General features: G+C 38.4%; 1 protein-coding gene across 1 annotated transcript in view; it reads right to left on the minus strand.

Moving 5' to 3' along the window:
- Positions 1–561: 561 nt before the first annotated feature.
- The window catches only part of ATP6V0D2 (ATPase H+ transporting V0 subunit d2), a 43,760-nt gene continuing 23,679 nt past the window's right edge, over positions 562–20,642 (minus strand). The window contains exons 3-8 of the mRNA XM_041769629.1: positions 15,425–15,603; positions 14,127–14,206; positions 12,421–12,498; positions 5,702–5,878; positions 4,467–4,544; positions 562–806 (exon numbers count right to left, since the gene is read on the minus strand). Coding sequence (XP_041625563.1) covers positions 645–806; positions 4,467–4,544; positions 5,702–5,878; positions 12,421–12,498; positions 14,127–14,206; positions 15,425–15,603 — 754 coding nt within the window. The 3' untranslated portion in view covers positions 562–644. The remainder of the gene's footprint in view (positions 807–4,466; positions 4,545–5,701; positions 5,879–12,420; positions 12,499–14,126; positions 14,207–15,424; positions 15,604–20,642) is intronic.

Consider the following 20,642-nt stretch of genomic DNA (forward strand, 5'->3'; position numbering starts at 1 on the left):
TTTCAATTTTGGGGTGCTTGGGTGGCTCAGATGTCTTGGGATTGAGTCCTATATTGGGCTCCATGCTCAGCTGGGAATTTGCTTGAAGATTCTCTCTCCCTCTGCCCCACCCCCTACTTGCCTGTGACCACACTCTCTCTCTTTCAAAAAAAAAAAAAAAAAAGGAATCAAATCAATCTTGAAAAATAATAAAAAGAAAAACTACAGTATTTTCATCACATGTGATCGATGCCAGCCTCATACAATCCTGGGTTTTTGTGGACCTAGGTGAGGAAAAAATAAAGCAGACAATATTGGGCCTGTGGAGAAGCATGGGAAAGCAAAAGTAAAACATTTTAATTAGATCTGATTGTTAATACAACCAAACAAGAATAGGAAAAGTACCATACAGTTAGTTAGAATTAATGTCTGAAGTCTGGTAAAGAGGAAGACATAAATGTGGAAACAAAATTTAAGGCTACTGGAAAAAAAAAAACCACTTTGTGTCTGTTGGTTTACTATATTTCTGGTGGGTCTGCAACTTGTGAAGGTGTAGTGTGAATTATTTTTGTGTAACCCAGATAATTGTAACACAATTCTTTTTATTTTCCTCAGAACCTCTTCTTCATATTGAAGATTTTCTACATTTGAGGCCCCACACTGAGTTATAAAATTGGAATGTAGCTGTTAATTTTAGTTCGATGTCTTTGTGAAATGCATTCTGCTATCCACACGATATTTCTCATTTCTTGTTCCTTCAGCTTTGTGTATGCGTAAAACACACCATAGTGGAATTGCCTGTTGAATGCCAGCACATTCATTTGTACCTAAGGAAGGAAAAAACAAAACTGACCATCACTTATTGGGAATATACTACATTTTTGAAATAATATTAAATTGCAGACTGGCTTGTGCTTGTATAGTGATTATTTGTATTTAAATAAGCAATGTCCAAATTTGGTCAAATAAAAGAAAGCGGTGACAACTCATCAAGTTCTAAAGGGAACTTTAGAGTCATTCTACAGATAGACCATAGTAGTTTTAAAAGTAAGTTTATAATTCCCCTGGCTATTCGGGGTCTTTTCTGATTCCACACAAATCTTAAAATAATTTGTTCTAACTCTCTGAAGAAAGTCCATGGTATTTTGATAAGGATTCCATTAAACGTGTAAATTGCCCTGGGTAACATTGACATTTTCACAATATTAATTCTGCCAATCCATGAGCATGGAATATTTTTCCATCTTTTTGTGTCTTCCTCAATTTCTTTCAGAAGTGTTCTATAGTTTTTAGGGTATAGATCCTTTACCTCTTTGCTTAGGTTTATTCCTAGGTATCTTATGCTTTTGGGTGCAATTGTAAATGGGATTGACTCCTTAATTTCTCTTTCTTCAGTCTCATTGTTAGTGTATAGAAATGCCATTGATTTCTGGGCATTGATTTTGTATCCTGCCACGCTACCAAATTGCTGTATGAGTTCTAGCAATCTTGGGGTGGAGGCTTTTGGGTTTCCTATGTACAGTATCATGTCATCGGTGAAGAGGGAGAGTTTGACTTCTTCTTTGCCAATTTGAATGCCTTTAATGTCTTTTTGTTGTCTGATTGCTGAGGCGAAGACTTCTAGTACTATGTTGAATAGCAGTGGTGAGAGTGGACATCCCTGTCTTGTTCCTGATCTTAGGGGAAAGGCTCCCAGTGCTTCCCCATTGAGAATGATAAAGGACTATCCATTGGAAGAAAGACAGTCTCTTCAATAAATGGTGCTGGGAAAATTGGACATCCACATGCAGAAGAATGAAACTGGACCACTCTCTTGCACCATACACAAAGATAAACTCAAAATGGATGAGAGATCTAAATGTGAGACAAGATTCCATCAAAATCCTAGAGGAGAACACAGGCAACACCCTTTTTGAACTTGGCCACAGTAACTTCTTGCAAGATACATCCACAAAGGCAAAAGAAACAAAAGCAAAAATGAACTATTGGGACTTCATCAAGATAAGAAGCTTTTGCACAGCAAAGGATACAGTTAACAAAACTAAAAGACAACCTACAGAATGGGAGAAGATATTTGCAAATGACATATCAGATAAACGGCTAGTTTCCAAAATCTATAAAGAACTTATTAAACTCAACACCAAAGAAACAAACAATCCAATCATGAAATGGGCAAAAGACATGAAGAGAAATCTCACAGAGGAAGACATAGCCATGGCCAACACGCACATGAGAAAATGCTCCGCATCACTTGCCATCAGGGAAATACAAATCAAAACCACAATGAGATACCACCTCACACCAGTGAGAATGGGGAAAATTAAGCAGGCAGGAAACAACAAATGTTGGAGAGGATGCGGAGAAAAGGGAACCCTCTTACACTGTTGGTGAGAATGTGAACTGGTGCAGCCACTCTGGAAAACTGTGTGGAGGTTCCTCAAAGAGTTACAAATAGACCTGCCCTACGACCCAGCAATTGCACTGTTGGGGATTTACCCCAAAGACTCAGATGCAATGAAACGCCGAGACACCTGCACCCCGATGTTTCTAGCAGCAATGGCCACAATAGCCAAACTGTGGAAGGAGCCTCGGTGTCCATCGAAAGATGAATGGATAAAGAAGATGTGGTTTATGTATACAATGGAATATTACTCAGCAATTAGAAACGACAAATACCCACCATTTGCTTCAACGTGGATGGAACTGGAGGGTATTATGCTGAGTGCAGTAAGTCAATCGGAGAAGGACAGTGTATGTTCTCATTCATTTGGGGAATATAAATAATAGTGAAAGGGAATATAAGGGAAGGGAGAAGAAATGTGTGGGAAATATCAGGAAGGGAGACAGAACATAAAGACTCCTAACTCGGGGAAACGAACTAGGGGTGGTGGAAGAGGAAGAGGGTGGGGGGTGGGGGGGAATGGGTGACGGGCACTGAGGGGACACTTGACAGGATGAGCCCTGGGTGTTTTTCTGTATGTTGGTAAATTGAACACCAATAAAAATTAATTTATTAAAAAAATAAAAGTAAGTTTATAAAAATATAAAGAAATAAAATAAAGGAGGTTTAATCACAAGACAAACTCCAAATCTTCTCAGCACTGCTTGCGAAAAGATTCCTGGGAAAATCTTGGTGTTTGTATGTGAATATAAGTGTGGAACTTTGTAGTAATATACAGAGTTGGTTTCTAGCTAGCGGGCACATCTCATTTAGGTAGACTATTCCTTCTTGGCCACAACTTTAAAAATTCTAAAAAGTTTGTAGGCTGCCTAACTCTCCTCCAGGGCAATGCCACAGGCCTCTGGAATTTGGAATGAGTGACATTTTGAGCTTTCTTAGGATATTCTACAGCAATTTGACATATGGTTGAATTGTTTTTTTTTCTGCAGAAGGTATATCGGTAAAAGAAAATTAAAAAAAAAATCATTCAGCTGGGGTAAAGTCTGAACAATGGAACAATTCTTTTATTCTTTTCCATTTTGAAAAAAGTATGAGAGGTACTGAGTCCCTCATGCAGCTCTGAAAACGTCAAGCTAAATATTCAGGAAGTGGAGGTCCTTGCTTTCAGGAACAGATACTTATTTTTCCTGCCAAGGGCAGCTTTCTTAACAGCATTCTTTGAAGCAGTTGTGCAATAGTGTGGAATTTTAAAAACATCCCTAATATATGGGAATAACTTGCATTGTTTTTACTCTTTTTGTGACAGGCAGTAGAGAGCTGTTGGAAAATATTTAGAGTAAGAGTTACAGGAAGGGGCCCAAACTGCTTTCCGGAGTCAGTCCTACCCTAAAATTTGGATAGATTTCAGGGTTCTCTGTCAATCAATTGAAGGGGAAGGGCCAGTGGTTTTAGAGAAATGAATAGCATATACTAGAAAAATTCTCTAGATTTGAGATACCTTATCTGGTATCCCCAACTACCTCAAAAAGAAGCCCTTTTGTTGAATACTTTGGTAGCCCAGGAATTCACTATAAATGGAATAAGTACTCTTCTGCTTTTTAAGGAAAGAGAATAATCTAGATGCTCCAGATGGATTTCCATACAAATAATTCCTAAGTGGGATCATTGTATTCTTAAATTATAATTTTAGACAAAGTCTTCTTGAGGAAGGGATGGATTAGAGAGTGAGAGAGGCACCTAATAGACCATACACCTTGAAGATAGTCAATATATGATCATGAGAATGTCCTAGTTCTGATTCTTCAGTTAACTATGGAATAGCTGCATTCTTTCCAGAGCTTCAGTATGTGTACTATGGGTTTCTGGGTAGGACAATTCAGCAGGAAGCCATCATATGTGAACCCTGGGCCTCCAAGGCAGAGATATTAATACCCATTTGGTTGTCAAATTCTGTGCTTAATCACTAGAACTGATCAACTGTAAAAAGAAGCCCCCCAAAAGAAAACCTAAAGTAAGAAAACATCTAAAACCTAGAGCAAGAGAAAAAAACATATATAAGCTAATAGCATTTCCATGTATATCATACCTCACGCTCATAAAACACATCCTCCAATGTCTTTCCTCCATTGCCATCACCCACAGCCTCAAACAAAGGCTTGTATACCTAAAAAACAGAGACTATTTTTAAACAAATTCTCATTTCTTATAAACATGAAGATATTTTCCTAGCAATACAGAAATGATGTGCCTGTTCTTTAAAAAAAAATCTGTCCAAAAAGACTGAATGTTTTTTGTAGGCTCTTGGTCTCCTAAAAAAAAATACCCAAAAATCCAGATAAAAGAGTATGGATGAATTTCTAGTCTAGTGGCTTATTCAGGCCTACAGGGCAAGAGGCAAAAGCAATTCTACTCTCAATATACATTGTATGAGCTAATTTCTACATTAGGTTCTTAGGGCTAGTTGGGCACCTTACTGAGGATAAATGGATGCTCATGGCTTAAGCAGCATGGGTTTATGGGCTCTTTGAAATGACAGTTGGTAAAATTCATATGGGATTTCAAGTATGGAAGAGGTGGAAATTGAGAAGCTCAAAATTTAATATTATGCTAAAAATAGCCTCTTGTGATGACATGAGCTACTGCAAAGGTTTATGCAGATTTCTGATTTCTCTTTACCTGAAGGCTCCAGAAACCCATAAGAGAAGGTAAGAGTGTCACTTCAGTTCTGAAAAAGTTACCTGGAAGGCATATGTTACCATAAATCAGGAGGCATGGAATCAGGGGATGAGCTGAGAAGCTGCAGGCTCTTCAGAGAGCATTTGGATGTGGAATAAGGGAAGGACACAGTAGCCCTCCTTCCATTCCTTATTTCTGGCCACTGATTAAAGGGAATGGTAGAAACCAATATGTTCATATTCCCTCTTGTGTTTCAAGTAGACATTCTGTACCTAAGCCAGTTTACCCAATGCACACTTGAAAAGACTGCTGGGCCAGGCTATTTTATATAACTTTGCCATCAGCTCACATATCCAGAACACTGCACCAGTTCCTTGGGGAACTTGCTTTATCAAGCACTTCAAAAGACGTGCTCAGATGACTGCTCCTTGGAGATTTAAACAAGTACTTGCTTGGCAGGAACCTCCAAAAAAAAAAAAAAAAAAAAGAAGGAGAGAGAGAGAGAGACAGTTCTAGAATGACATTGCTTTCTACCTTACAAACCTAACTGTTTTAGAGAAGACATGTAAATTTGATGGGTGAACTTCTAAAGTCCATGTGATGAAGTAACGTGAGATGTTCAGGGCCCCTGGTCTAGTCACGTACTCCATAATGGTCTGCTACTCTTCTCATCTGATCAAAGTCTTCTGCTTGAGCCAACAGGCGCAATCCTTCAGGATAGAGCTTGCCACAGGTCGGGTAGAGGGTCTCCCGGTCATCTTTGCTCAGTTCGGTGCCAAAGGAGTTGAGAGTGATGATAAAAGCCCGTCTGTCCGCCTCAAACTGAATTGGCAAGACATAAAATCAGTGAAATCTAACCATGTACTAAATGCTATAAACAGAACATTTATAAGTAGATGAATTCATTTCCAGAGTGATTTGCTTACCTTTCCAGATTTATGTCTAATTATAATACAAACATGTGTTATTAATGTTCCCTTAGCCTCTTCTTATAATGGAGTAACTTTGTTTGCCAGAGAAGGATCACACAGTGATAATGGCCCATGACTCTTGAAACCCCACTGAAAACTTCAGTTCCCAGGCACTCTGCAATTGTTACTCATGTGACTCTGTCACGTAGGTCCCTAGAGTCTCAAATGTCTCTTCCATAAAAATGGGAATAATACCTACTTGTTGGGGTCTGTTCAGGGATAGGACGAGATAATGTAAGCGGAAGTGCCTGTCAGGGTGTTTAGAATACAGAGTGCATGTCATAGATGTTAACATCTCTTTCTGGTTATTGATGTCGGTCTGATTTCTTCTACATAATGAGATTTCATACTACTTGCCATTTGTTTGTACTTTGATGGTTGGGGTTTTCTTCTTGAAAGTCCCAGATTGGATATCAATAAATCTAACCCTGTAGCTCAGGATTATATGGCTCAGGACAAATTATCTTGCTTTGAGGCCTGTTTCCTCACTTGTAAGATCATAGAGCTTGATCTCATGATCTTTCAAGTGGGTCACATATACTCACGTCCTGTCTTTGTGCTGAGTACCACTAGGCACTGGAGCAAACAGCTCCACGCCAGACCTATTTCCTCTAACCACTCAGTTTTTCTGGAAATTTCTTACTATTCCTTTGGTCTCCATATGTATTCTGTCTCTTGGTTCTTCTCCTATCTTTTCTGCTCATTCCTTCTCAGTCTGTCCTTCATGGGATCCTCTCTGCCTATCGTAGGAGTTTGTCACAGTATCCTTGAGCTGAGAAACTCTTCTCTATATATCTGAAACACCCTGCACCTACATTATTTTTAAATCTGGAAATTATTTTTTTTCTTACGCTGTAAAATCTGAGGGAAATCATGCCGTTCTTGTTTTTATTTTTTAATATCCAGTGCCTGACATGTAGGAAGATACATAACTGTTTACTGAATCCAACAGAATGGTCTGTGATTCTACTATTGGAGAATGTTTTTCAATATTCTCCAATATTCTCTACAACGTTGCTACTCAAGGTGTGTTTCATAGGTCAGTAGCTTTGATGTAACCCAGAAGCTTATTAGAAATGCAGAGTCTCCCTGTGCCTGGGTGGTTCAGTTCATTAAGTGTCCTACTCTTGGTTTCGCCTCAGGTCATGAAAAAAAGAAATGCAGAGTTTCAGGCCATAGCCCAACCCTACTAAACCAGGGCTTGCATTTTAACAGGATTCCAAGATTATTTGTACACACACAATAACTAAAATAAACTGCTCTGTGATATCCTTTGATCAGCTTACTTTTGACTAATTAACAAATCCAGACTTGCCACAGATTTTACTGGAACTCTTGTTAGAACAGGTGTTTCCTATCAGAAGGGTGAGAGTTAGTTCCTTCTGATCCTTTTGATTGATCTCACGGAAAGTATGGGTGACCCAGAAGCCGGGAGTGGCCTCATTTGGAAACAAAGGCAGCTGCCTCTGGCTACTGAATGTAGCCAGTACTGTCAGGAATTTTAGACTTTCCAGGGACAGAAGAAATGCAAGAGGGAGATTTCCTGGTGATCAGAAACCTTGAAATGAAAATTAGAGCGGGGGAGCAATAATAGAGTTAATTGTCCCACATGCCCTTTTATGTGTTTTCTAGTTCTAAAATGTTATATTTTTTTCACTCCCCCGACCCTGCCCAGTTTTATTGAGAAATAATTGACATGCATTGCTCTATAAGATGTTAGGATTTTCAGGAGAGAAGCAGGGTGGAATCAGCAGCATCACAGATATACCGGGCAGCAGAGGCCGTTCTGGAGGAGGATGATGCATGAAGTTATAAAGCATGATATTTTGGAGGAATGGTCAAGGCTCGAGACTAGGAAAGTATATGAAGAAGTAGGCTGGACAGGTAGCTGTGAAGAACACAGGACAGGCTTCACAGGCCATGCCAGGAGAGGACTTTGATACAATCAGGGATCTGAACATCCCCACACAACAGGTTATCTGAACACTCCAACTTCTTGTTCTTGTAAATACTTCTTCCTTTTGCCTACGTGTGTACTTCATTCCAGAACTCTCCATGTTGATATCTTACCTGCATTGGAGGCTCCATTAAATGCCTTTTTTTTTTTTTTTTACAAGAAGCCCATCTATTTCTTCCCTAGTTGAATATGATTTCCTTTGATTCCCTACTATACCTTAATTTCCCTTTTATTATAACCATGTGTCTTAGCACTTTTTTCTAGTCTAGATGTTCTTTGTGTATGAGTATGTCTATTTATTTATTTATTTATTTATTTATTTATTTATTTATGAAAGACACAATGAGAGAGAGAGAGAGAGAGAGAGAGGCAGAGACATAGGCTAAGGGAGAAGCAGGCTCCCTGCAAGGAGCCTGATGTGGGACTCGATCCTGGATCCAGGGATCACGTCCTGGGCCAAAGGCAGACGCTCAACTTCTGAGCCACCCAGGCATCCCGAGTATGTCTATTCTTAGTAAAAACAGTTATACAGGGAGCTTGGGTGGCTTTGTCTCAAGTGTCTGCCTTCGGCTCAGGTCATGATCCAGGGTCCTGGGATCAAGCCTGGAGTTCGGCTCCCTAGCCTGCTTCTCCCTCTCCCTTTGCCACTCCCCTGCTTGTGCTCATGGTCTTGCTCTCTCTCTCTCTCTCTCTCTGTCAAATAATAAATAAAATCTTAATTTTAAAAAAGAACTATAATCTTGAAATTGTGTGAAGGGCTATATTTTGTTTGAACCCCAGGCAGACAGTTTGACATAACAACTGATTATGGAAGATAGTGAATGGGGTGGTATTAGATTTCACTTAAGCTCTCTCTATCATTTATAGAGGGTTGGCATCCTGTGTGGCACAGATAATGCCAAATGTCCCATGTCCTTTCCCTCTTCCTTACACTCATTCATTTTAAAACCATCACTTATTTTTGGGTGTTGTTGCAAAAGGTAATAGTGTACTGTTGACTTACTCAAAATCATTATCAGTTGCACATGATAGAATTGGGCTAATTAGGTCACACATCTTGCCAGTTCATTATTGGAGGAAAGGAATACCTTGTGGGGGCAGTGGGTGGAGGGGTCGATGGCAGTGCAAGAGAGTGGAGTGAACTGGAATAGAGTACAGGCTTGCTAGTCAGGAAGATAAAACAACTGTATTCTGTGCTTGTTTTTCACTGTTTGATTAAACATATAGATTGTCAGAGGACCGAAGACAAAACAAATAATACAAGGCATAAAAGCAAACAGTACGCTGCAGTGAACATAAGTCAATTTCTTTTTATTTCCTTATAAAGTCCCAATCTTGTAATTAGGTCAAATTTTTGCATGCAAGGCCAGGTCAATGCTCTCTTTTACCATATTAAGTCTTTTGAAGTCAATTGAGATTAAATAAGAACATATATGGAAGAACTTTATGACTGCAAGTGCACTGTTGCACAAAGAAAATGGGGGGTAATTACATGATCTGATATATTTACATAAACTTGACAAATCTCTTCTGATCATATCATTAGAATCATTATAATTGCATGCTATGTGTAACTAATACCTCTATATAATGTATAAAGATAATGAAATGGACTTTTATCTTTAACACAGCTTGAATAAAATCTAATCTAATGTGGTAATATCATGGGCATAGGAAAGGGATAATGGGAACACTGGGTATATAGCAGTTTGAGCAAACAGAGTGATAAGGATTCTTTTAATACTATGCTGTCCTTTCTGCATTACTGAAGATTACAGATATAATTCTTACCTATTTCTGATTTTTATAGCACACACAATATGATCTTGCTTATAAATTAGCATTTACTTTTAAAAAAATCTTATTTATTTGAAAGAGCACAAGCAGGAGCAACAGCAGAAGGAGAGGGAGGAGAAGGTTCCCTGCTGAGCAAGGAGCCCAAGGCGGGGCTCCATCCCAGGACCCCGGGATCATAACCTGAGCACAAGGTAGACACTTACCCGACTGAGACACCCAGGTGCCCTGAATTAGAACTTGCTTTTGCGAATGGCAAATTTAATGTAGAAGTTATATTGTGGATAAACACTGAGGATCTGGAGCTAGGCTATGTGGGTTCAAATTCTGACACAACCCCTTCTTAGCTGTGTGTCATCAGGTAAGTTACTAGACTCCTTTGTGCCCCAGTTGCCTGTTCTGAAAAATAGATACTAATCTCCCATGTTGTTGTGCTGGTTTTTTATTTTCACTGTGCTGTTTTGAAGTCCAAGAGAATTTAAGTATATAAGCACTTAGGATAGTATCTGGCACATAATAAATGTTAACTATTAATAGTGTCATTGTAGATCTTTTGTAAGGTTATAAGCTTTGCCATAGCTCTTATTTCACATATTTTGTGGGTATAAAGCACATCAGCCATTTCTAAACCACAGGAATTATGCCAGTAGAAATCACACTTTCAAGCCATAGATAATGTGGCTTCTCATAGTGTGGCTAGTAGTTAAAAATTTATGAGAAGGAAGGGGAGGGCTTCATAGGGCCAGCAGGTTACTTATGTTATGTGATCAGAATGAAAGAGACCAGGTCACTTTCTGACGTTTACTATACCATAAAAAATGTTATTTATTTATCAATGCCCACTTCCTGTGTAATAAAGCAAAAATGATTTTTTTAGAGTTTTCCAGTGATAAATTTTTACTTCAAGGACTGCTTTTGCTTGAAGAGTTAACAAAGGATAGCAAAGTATCTTTAATTGTACAATTTTAATGATCAGATGTTTTGAGGGGAACTAATTTTATCATATGCAGTTTCAGAACATTAAAATATATGCATATAAAAAAAGGCTAAGAAAGAATGAAAATAAAATAAAATAAAATAAAATAAAATAAAATAAAATAAAATAAAATATATGCATATGAAGTTATCCAGGTTTTTTGTTTCTTCCTTTTTGCCAAAAGGGCAGTTCTTTTCAGGCTTCTCTTGAAATCAGAAGTCATTGAATTATTTAATCTACCTACCAGTGAAGTCACCGTGACAGTCTAATGTTTAAAGATATTCTTTAGACAAAACTTCGTATCACAGGGCAAAGCAAAGGGCTTTTCTGTCTAGAATGGTATCTGCCCCTGCCCCCTTTTTAAATTCAAGTTGAAGCCAGCAAAAGAGATCTATATGAAACACAATACAAACTATGCCCAGGATGTCCCTAGGTTCTTCTGAACTCTGGCCTAATCTCTGAGATCGACATGTGCAAACAAGAGGATCTCGAGCACAGATGAAATCTGTGATGATAAAGAGGAATTTAAAAGATTATAGCATCATTTAGACAGGTAGAAAGCAGTAGTGGCATATGATATATAACTAAGTGAGCATGCCAACTGTGAATCATCTCACCCAAAGTCTTCCTACCCAGAGGTGGAATGCTCAAGGACTGTTTTGTTTTAGTGTCCTTTATTTTGGGATTATATTAGGAACAAGGTCCATAGTGGACTTTGGTTCCATGTTGTGAGAATTCCCAACTTGCCCCATGTTCTTTGTTAGATGGAAGTTGGGTTATTATTACAAGTACTCATAGTCTACCAATTGCTCATCATATACCAAATTTTTAACTAATTATACTGTACTTTGTTCATATTATATCAAAATGAATCATGACCAAAATTTTATTTATTTATTCACCCATTTTTTAAGATTTTATTTATTTATTCATGAGAGACAGAGAGACAGAGAAACAGAGAGAGAGGCAGAGACACAGGCAGAGGGAACCCAACATGGGACCCAATCCCCAGTCCCCAGGATCAGGCCCTGGGCTGAAGGCGGGGCTAAACCACTGAGCCACCCGGGCCACTCAGCATTGTTCTTTTCGAATTCCAAAATAACTCTTTATGTAGGAAACTTGGAAAATATCACTCTTAACTGAAGGCATCAAATGATATGTATGATTAAATATGTTGTTGATTATTTTTAGATAAAGGAGCTTTTCTCCTGCTATCTTTCTCTCTCAAACAAATAAATATCTTATTTAGACAGGTAGAAAGCAGTAGTGGCATAAAATATGAATAATTATATTATTTATAATAAATATAAAAAATATATAAATAATATAATATAATAATATAAAATAAATTATATTATAATAAATAATATAAAATAAATATTTCATTTATTTGTTTGAGAGAGACAGAGAGCATGAGCAGGGAGGAAGGGGAGAAGGAAATGGAGAAGCAGGCTCCCTGCTAAGCAAGGAGCCTGACTCAGGGCTTGATTCCAGGACCCCAGGATCATGACCTGAGCCAAAGGCAGACACTTAAACCACTGAACCACCCAGGCACCCAGCTCCTAGATAAAGGACCTTCTAACTTAAATAAATAAAAGTAGGATTATGTAAATGAGAAGTATGTAAGCACATTATTTGACATAAAGAAATTGAAAGACTTTCTTACCTCAAGAATGGGACACATGATTTCTGCAGTGACATCACCATGATTCTTACAAAATTTATAGAATGCCTCGAGGTAAGACTTAAAAAGAAGAAAGATCATAAAACAATAAAATGAAGATATTTTCCTTTGGAAATTTCTAGATCAGCTCTTCATGGCTTATTAAATACTTTAATGGAGGTTGAATTACTTGTCCCGTAGGGCAATATTTTATTAAAAATTTGATACAAACTTTTGCATTGAAGCATGTTGCACAGGTTTAAAAAAGAACAAAATTGTACTTAACATACCTTATGATTCCTTAACAAGCAAGCGCTTTTTGCAAGCACTGTTTGCATGGTTCCTATGTTTATTTCACATTATTAATTTTTGATATTCTAATAAAAGTGCCAAACTCTTTCATGAACTCAACAAATAATTCTAGATTTGTTCCTGTGCTGACATTTAATTTCTCTTGGTGCCCCGGAGACATGTTTGGGATGGCTTTGAATGCAGAGGACATACTGGGAAGGCAGAGCTTGGGCTGAACAATTGGAATGATTGTGTTTGAATGTCAACTCACTTACTAGCTAAGTGACTTCTCATCTGAGAAATGAGGATAGCACATAGTTTTGCTGGCTGGATTAAGTGAACTAATGCCTATAATTTGCTTAGAAAGGTGCCTTCTGTTAGCTATACCTCAAGGATGCCTCCTCTAAGTCCATACATCTCTTTATAAAAAGGAAAATTGCCTGCAACACAGTGCTCTTGGAAGGACCATACGTTTAGCATAAACATATATATATATATATACACATATGGCATGACACTATATTCTCCATATATACAGTATACAGTATGTACTCCTTCAGTTACTCAGTGAGAGTATCAAAGATGCTATGGTTGTATGAGTGAAAATGGGCAGATTTTGCTCAGCCCCCAGGACACAGAGCTACTCAAATGGTGGTGGCATAGTACAGATAGCTGGCCAGGTTATGCAAGGTGAAATTTAAGGACAGGGATAGATACTACGTAACACAAGGGTCACTATGTATACTGGTTGGTTTTTATTTTTTAATTTTTTTTTTTAAGATCTTGATTTTAAGTAATCTCTATACCCAACACAGTTCTCGAAATTACAACCCCGAGATCAAGAGTTCCATGCTCTACTGACTGAACCAGCCAGGCAGTGTTTTAAAAATGGATATGGTTCACCTTATTCATCTGTCCACCCACCATCCATCTATCCAGTTGCAACCTTTTTTGTCCCAGGCACACCAAGGCAAGGAGCTAGAAATGCAGAGAAGAATGAGGAATGTAACTTCCTCTTAAAGATCTTGCTGCATCAGGGGAAGCGGACACATATGTATTGAACTAGAAGACTAGGACTGTAAAAGCTGTATTCCAAGTATGTCAACCTTCATAATTGTAGGAGTTGGCTAATGGGCAAAGTAACTTTTTTTAATTTTTATTTTTTAAAAGATTTTACTTATTTATTCATGAGAGACACAGAGATAGAGAGGCAGAGACATAGGCAGAGGGAGAAGCAGACTCCCTGAGAGGAGCTTGATGTAGGACTTGATCCTAGGACCCCAGGATCATGACCTGAACCAAAGGCTCAACAACTGAGCCGCCCAGGTGTCCCCAAAATAACTTTTAACAAAGGACTCTGGTTAAGATGTATTATGTAATAAAGAAAAAAAAAACATAATAGTTTGGGAAATACTTACTTTGTACAATTTATTGCGCAGTAATTCAATATTCAGTTCATCAAGGGTATTTTCAGACATACAGTCCTGAAAGAATGGAGCTGAAAGCAGAAATTATCACATAAAATAAATAAATGAAAATCATGATTATAAACTGTAGAAAAGATTTCCTGAACACGTCACCCTGTGCTCACTCCTGACTAGAACATTAGAGTGGCAATCCACAGACTGGATAATGACAGAAAGAGTGATTATTTATTAAGCATTTACTGTGTGCAAGCTGTTCACTAAACATTGCTTATATTTCAACTTACTTGATCCTCACAATACCTTGGAACTGTTCACTTTATGGCTTCCTTTTTGAAGACCCTCTACCCCTCATCTAATTGTAGTATTTGTCATTTGCAACCCTACTATGTGCTAAGCATTGAGTTGTACTCAAACTGTGTCTTATTTAGTTTTCAAAGCTCTGTTATACTAAGATGCCATTATTTTTCAAATGAGGAAACTGAGGGGAACTGCACTGGCCCACGTCACCAGGCTGAGCCTGGAATCAAACATCCATGATTATGAACTTACCCTCTTCCTACCATGCTCCCTTAGCATCACACATTTAATGATGACACAATTTGTTTTTTCTTTTTAAAATTTCTGCTTTCAACGGCAACTATTTTGACATATGATCAACTGCAAATTGCTATGAATTGCTACTACCCAGGTTTCCTGACAATAACATGTATAAAACTATCCCATTAGCATTTTGAATGTTAGAACTATTATCAGTGCTAAATTATTATGGAATTAGCATTTATTTCATCATTGCTCTAGGTCATTTGACAGGCACCCCTGAGTGTCTCAGAAAAATGGCATTCCTACACTTCCTAAACCAAAATGCTGTCCATATGCAGCCTTATTTAGATAGAAGTTTAAAACAAAAGGATAAGAAATTAATCATATAAAACTGAGCTAGAAAATTAATTTTTTGAAAAATTAATGTTAAATTTTTCTTAACCTGGGATCATAATTATTTATTTATTTACTATGATCTGTACAATGTACAAAGGTTTGGAGGTTGAAAGATGAGCTCCAGCTCCTACCTGGCTACAAATGATTCTTATGTGACTCTGGGAAGTTTACTTTCATTTGTTGTCATCTGAAAAATGAGGGAGCTGGACTAGATTTCTTAATGTGTCTTCTGCACCTAGGAATCTGTATAGTATGATGTTGTATCCATGGGGAAAACTATGAATTAAATGTACATTTTCTGATGACTATGATAACACGCACAGGGAGCTATATGATTGCTTATGCTTTCATACCTAATGGTGTTTCAACCAGAACAGCATTAAAGAGATCAGAAGGTGTCTCCGCAATGTTGACAGCTTCCATTTCTGTGAAACGGCCCAATGGGTGGCACTTGACCAGAATTTCTTTCACCGATTTTTTTTGCAAGGCACCATTCATCAGTAGAATCACATTGTCTATCATGTAACTGCACCTGATTTAGAAGAAGTCTCAATCATTAGGAAATCAACTGTATGAGAATAAGAAGCAAACCACAAGTGAAAAAAAAATAAGTATAGTTCAGGCACATACACTCTTTCATTAAGGAAATATATGAGTCTTCTTTTAAACTCTGGGATTTGAGAGATGTGAATGGAGTAAAATGTCTCTCTGGGGACATCATAGTTTGAAAATCAATGTTGTAATAACTAGGCTGTAACCTCGGTTGGTGGGATAGGCAGAAAATGACCCCTACATTGTAACTGTCAAATGCCGAGGATGAGTATGAAGTTGTGTGGTTTCTCAGAATGGACTATGGACTTCAAAAGTTGAGAAACACAGAGCTGGAGCATTTCATGCAATCTTCAAAACTGACTTTTTAAACCTGTAATAAAGCTTATCATTCATTCAACATTTAAAATATTTTAAAATAAATATTTATTAAATTTAATATTAAAATATTTACTATTTAATTTATTAAAAAATTAAAATATTCTGTATTCTTTTCTGGCTATGAGCCCAAGTAGTGAACTTCCTAGCAGTTTCCCCCCCTAGGTCCCCAAGAGTCCATAGGACCGTATTTTATGTGATTATGTTGCACCCAGGATAGTCCAAGCAATGAGGCTGAAAAGTAAAAGAAACAATCCCTTACTTCACAGAGAATGTAGTTTGAGGGAGGAACTGGACAAAGAATCCATTACAATATAATGTAATGAAGCACCGATGCTAGGCAAATTGTAAGATGGTGTGGGGATTCCGAGCCGGGCACCAAAGCAAAGATTGGACTTCCTAGGGAGTGATATTCAGGCTGAAACTTGCAGAATGAGTAGTAGCTGTTCAGGCAAAAGTGGTCGGAAATTGAGGGAAAGAAGGCTTCAAGGCAGAAGGAAGAGCATGCAATAAAGCCCCAGATAAGAAAATACAAGGAATTTTCTGCCAGAGACTGGGCCATGGAGGTGGGGCCCAGGCTAAGCATGCAGGGTTCTGATGGGCAAAATGAGGAATTTGGGCCTGGAGGGTGATGGAAGATATTAGATGCCTTTAAACAGAAGGGGGTGTTACGATCTATGTAGAATAATGATTAAAACAGGAGAAGGAGTAAACAAACAGTGAGGTGCTCTACAGAAGGTTTCTTTTTTTTTTTTTTTTTTTTAAGATTTTATTTATTTATTCATGAGAGACACAGGGAGAGGCAGAGACACAGGCAGAGGGAGAAGCAGGCTCCCTGTGGGGAGCCTGATGTGGGATGTGATCCCAGGACCCCAGGACCACAACCTGAGCCAAAGGCAAGCGCTCAACCACTGAGTCACCCAGGTGCCTCTACAGAAGTTATTATTATTATTTAATGAGGATAACAACACTGTGATGACAATAAATACTGCTTTTATCTCCAGAGGGGCACACAATAACACAGCTAACAAATGAGAGAGCTGAGAAACTCAAGCAGTCTGTCTCTGGAATCTTTCTCTTCGCCCTTATACTATGATGTGTTTAGCTGTCAAGGATGATACATAGGTTTCTAGGTTTAACAGATTGTGAATCCCAAATTTATTGAGATGAGAGCATTGGAAAAAGAGCGGGTTGTCATGGGAGCAGATGCTTGAGACAGGATGAGTTTTGATGCCTGGGAAATATCCAAGAAGAGATGTTAAGTAGGCTTCAGAAGTCTGAGTCCAGAGGACAGCCAGGACCAGACATCTGGGGGGTCTAACGGGGAAAGTTAATGGTGGAAGCAGAAGTCTTGGGGGATGGTTGGGATCACATTCTAGAGTGCACATAGAGAGTTCTACCCTGAGAATCCTGGGTAACCTCACCATTTGAGGACCTTGATGGACCTGAGAAGGAATGACAAGATAATAGGAGGAAAACCAGGGGAGATAATTGTAGAAGTTCTAGGAAGAAGCGGTCAGAGCATCAAAGGCCACAAGAAAGTCAAGGTAGACAATGAAGTGTCCATAGGATGCAGTAACTAACAGGCCATCTGACAACAGTGAAAACACTTCCAGTGAAGTTTAGTGGAAGAGAAAGGGGAGAAGGTGGCAGAAACATGATCTCACGTTTAAAGTGAGAGGGAAGTAAGGAAGTTTAAAAAGAAAAAAAGAGTTCAAGCTACAAGTTGACCTTAAAAGAAGGGGAAGACAGTTCTATGGAGACTCAGGGGCCAAGGGGCTTTGGATTTCAGTTTTTGTTTTTCTTAAGATGGGAGAGAAGAGAACACGCTCCACAGCTGAGAGGAAAGAGGGAGCCAAGAAGGTGAGGTTTTGGATCAAGGAGAGCGAAGAGGCAGCCAACTGAAGAGCTGAGTTTCTTCAGGTCTGACTGTGATGGGACTAACTGCTCCACAATTCAGGCTTGAAAAATAACTGGATAAAAATTAGCCGAGCCAGTTAGAAGCCACTGTCACTAGAGCCTGGCTGCATGGGTCACAGACTTCGTTTGCAAGAGAACATATCCAGCCGGAAGAGAGTCTCCTTCATTGTGGAGCTTCTACAATTTACTTCAATAAAAATTCTATCTGAAGAAGTTGAGAAGCAGGCAATTATCCCCTTTTAAAAGGCACATGACTCTAAAGTTTCTTCACCTCCCAAACAGCAGTACCAAATTTAGACATTATAGAATTTTAGACTCCTTTTTATCTATTGAAAATGATATTAAAATGGAAGTGCTTATTTAACTGTCCCTTTATGGCTCAAAAGCTATTACCTGAGAGAGGAATTGCTAGCACTTAATAATCCTTAGCAGGCTCCAGACATTTAATTGTTCCCCACAGCACCTCAGTAATGTAAAAGCATATGAGCTGCCAACACTCCCAACTCGCAGAAGACTGTTAAGACTAAACGTTGACGGGCAACCAATGTCAATGCTGTGAGGAGTTAGCCCACATGGAACACTCAAGCCTATGTCTCTGCAGTGTGTGCATGTGGGTGTGCACATGCGTACGTGTGTACGTGTGTGTATTGAGTTAAAAATTCTTTTTAGGGGTGCCTGGCTGGCTTAGTCGGTGGGGCAGGAGACTCTGATCTTGGGGTCATGAGTACGAGCCCATGTTGAGGGTAGAGTTTACCTAAAAAAGAAAAGAAAAATTAAACCTTTTTTTTTTTTTTTTTTTTTTTTTTTTACTATTAGTCTAGACTCTAAATTGCAAAGAGCAAGGACTATAACAACTGGATTCTGTTTTATTTCAACCCACTGTTTAAATGGCCTTGTTTCTACAATGGAGCAGTAACACCAGTTCTCATAGTGTTGTTCAGGAAATGAAGTGAAAACCCAGGACTTAGCCCATGGCAGGAGGCCGAAGGGAGGGGTCTCTTTCCTGCCCCCTTCCTCATCCCCATCACACATATGCACTAGGTATATAATTATCATTGACTATCTTGGGTGGCAAGGGAATGATGTGCCCAGAAAACAGGTTACTTTCTCCAGGCTATAATCTTTATAGATCCTCAGGGCCACACATGTAGTAGTTAGGAATAAAATCACTGCTGATATTGCTTGAGTAATTTTTGAGCTTAAAGACACTGGGGTATTCATCTAGTTCAAAGTCCTTATGTTTAAGATAATTGCATTCACATGTAGTGACAGAGCCAGGATGAGTTGGGTTAATTTTTCTCTTACTAGTGGCCTAGACAAACATTCTCATTTAATAGCCCCTTTAAACATTTTATTCTATAACTCTAATATTGGCACCTGTGAAAATCATGAAGTCACCTAGAATTGTGAGTGAATAACTCAATTAAAAAAATTAGGTTGTAAAAATTATAGTTTTTAAAATGCTAGCCCTCTTTGAGGTTTTTTCTGTCAGGTATTACGTGCGTGTTCTTATTCAAGCCTCATGATTCAAGGCTCTAAGGACCATTATTACCATCACTTTATTTAAATACCTTGTCCTAGGTCACCCTGCTAGAAAGAGGCAGAGTTGGCACCCCAAAGCCAGAAGTCTTGCTCCGATTAGATTCAGAAAAAAACAAAAACAAAACAAAAAAACAGCTCAAGGCAGATGATATTTTAATATTTCCTTTTGGTCTTAGTGCTATTCTTTCCCTTTTTGTTCCCAAACTTATTTAAGGATCTTGAAGCTAACTAAAACACATTTCTTGTCTGCTATCAAATTCTAAGCTGATACAACAGTTGCAGAGGTCAATTAGAGCCCTCACTGGTGAGTTAGAGGCATGATTCTTCAGCTCTAGTCAAAATCTCTCTGCCCAGCCTCAGATCCACTCTTTTACTTCCTTTTTGTGGCTTTCACTGCCTGGTTTTCTCATAGACAACTCAGGCCCATGATCTGAACACTTGAATGTCTCCAGTATTTCTCCTTCTTCTGTTATCTCTATCTCTATCAGCAACATCACCACTTTCATTCCTAAAAATCTGTCAACGGCTTCCTTTAGCCTCTGGAATAAAGCACATATTTCTCACCGTTGTATACAAAGCTTTTTTTTTTTTTTTTTTTTTTTTACAAAGCTTTTTATTACCTGGCTTCTGGTTACTTCTCCAGCTATGGATGTGAATAATATCATTTTTTAAAAAAGTATGCATTTTAGACAAGTGAATAGAACAGACCTCCTAAAAGCTCTTAAAAGGCAGGAAGAGACTTTGCAAGTTTGACTGAGGTAGGGCCAGGATGGGAAAAGGAGCACAAAGAGAAAGTGTCATCACAGAATGCATGAGACGAAGACATCGACAACTAAATACCATAGCAAGTTGTGAAAAGGCAGAAAATATATCCGTTGGACCTAGCAATTAGAGTGGGGGGGTAAAATGGGGTAGGAAACTTTTTAAAAAAGAAGTTTAGCATCAAGGTGTGGAAAAGGGTAGAGAATATCACTATCTTCATACAGTCGTTGTGTAAACTGACTCCAATCATACATTTTGTCAATTGTTAAATTGTCACAGTAGAAGGACATCAAGCTTTAAAACAGAGAAACCTAATTCTTTTTTTTTTAATGGTTTTATTTATTTATTCATGAGAGACACAGAGAGAGAGAGAGAGAGAGAGAGAGAGAGAGAGGCAGAGACACAGGCAGAGGGAGAAGC

This window comes from Vulpes lagopus, chromosome 9 (genome assembly GCF_018345385.1).
Source record: "Vulpes lagopus strain Blue_001 chromosome 9, ASM1834538v1, whole genome shotgun sequence".
Taxonomy (NCBI): Eukaryota; Metazoa; Chordata; class Mammalia; order Carnivora; family Canidae; genus Vulpes; species Vulpes lagopus.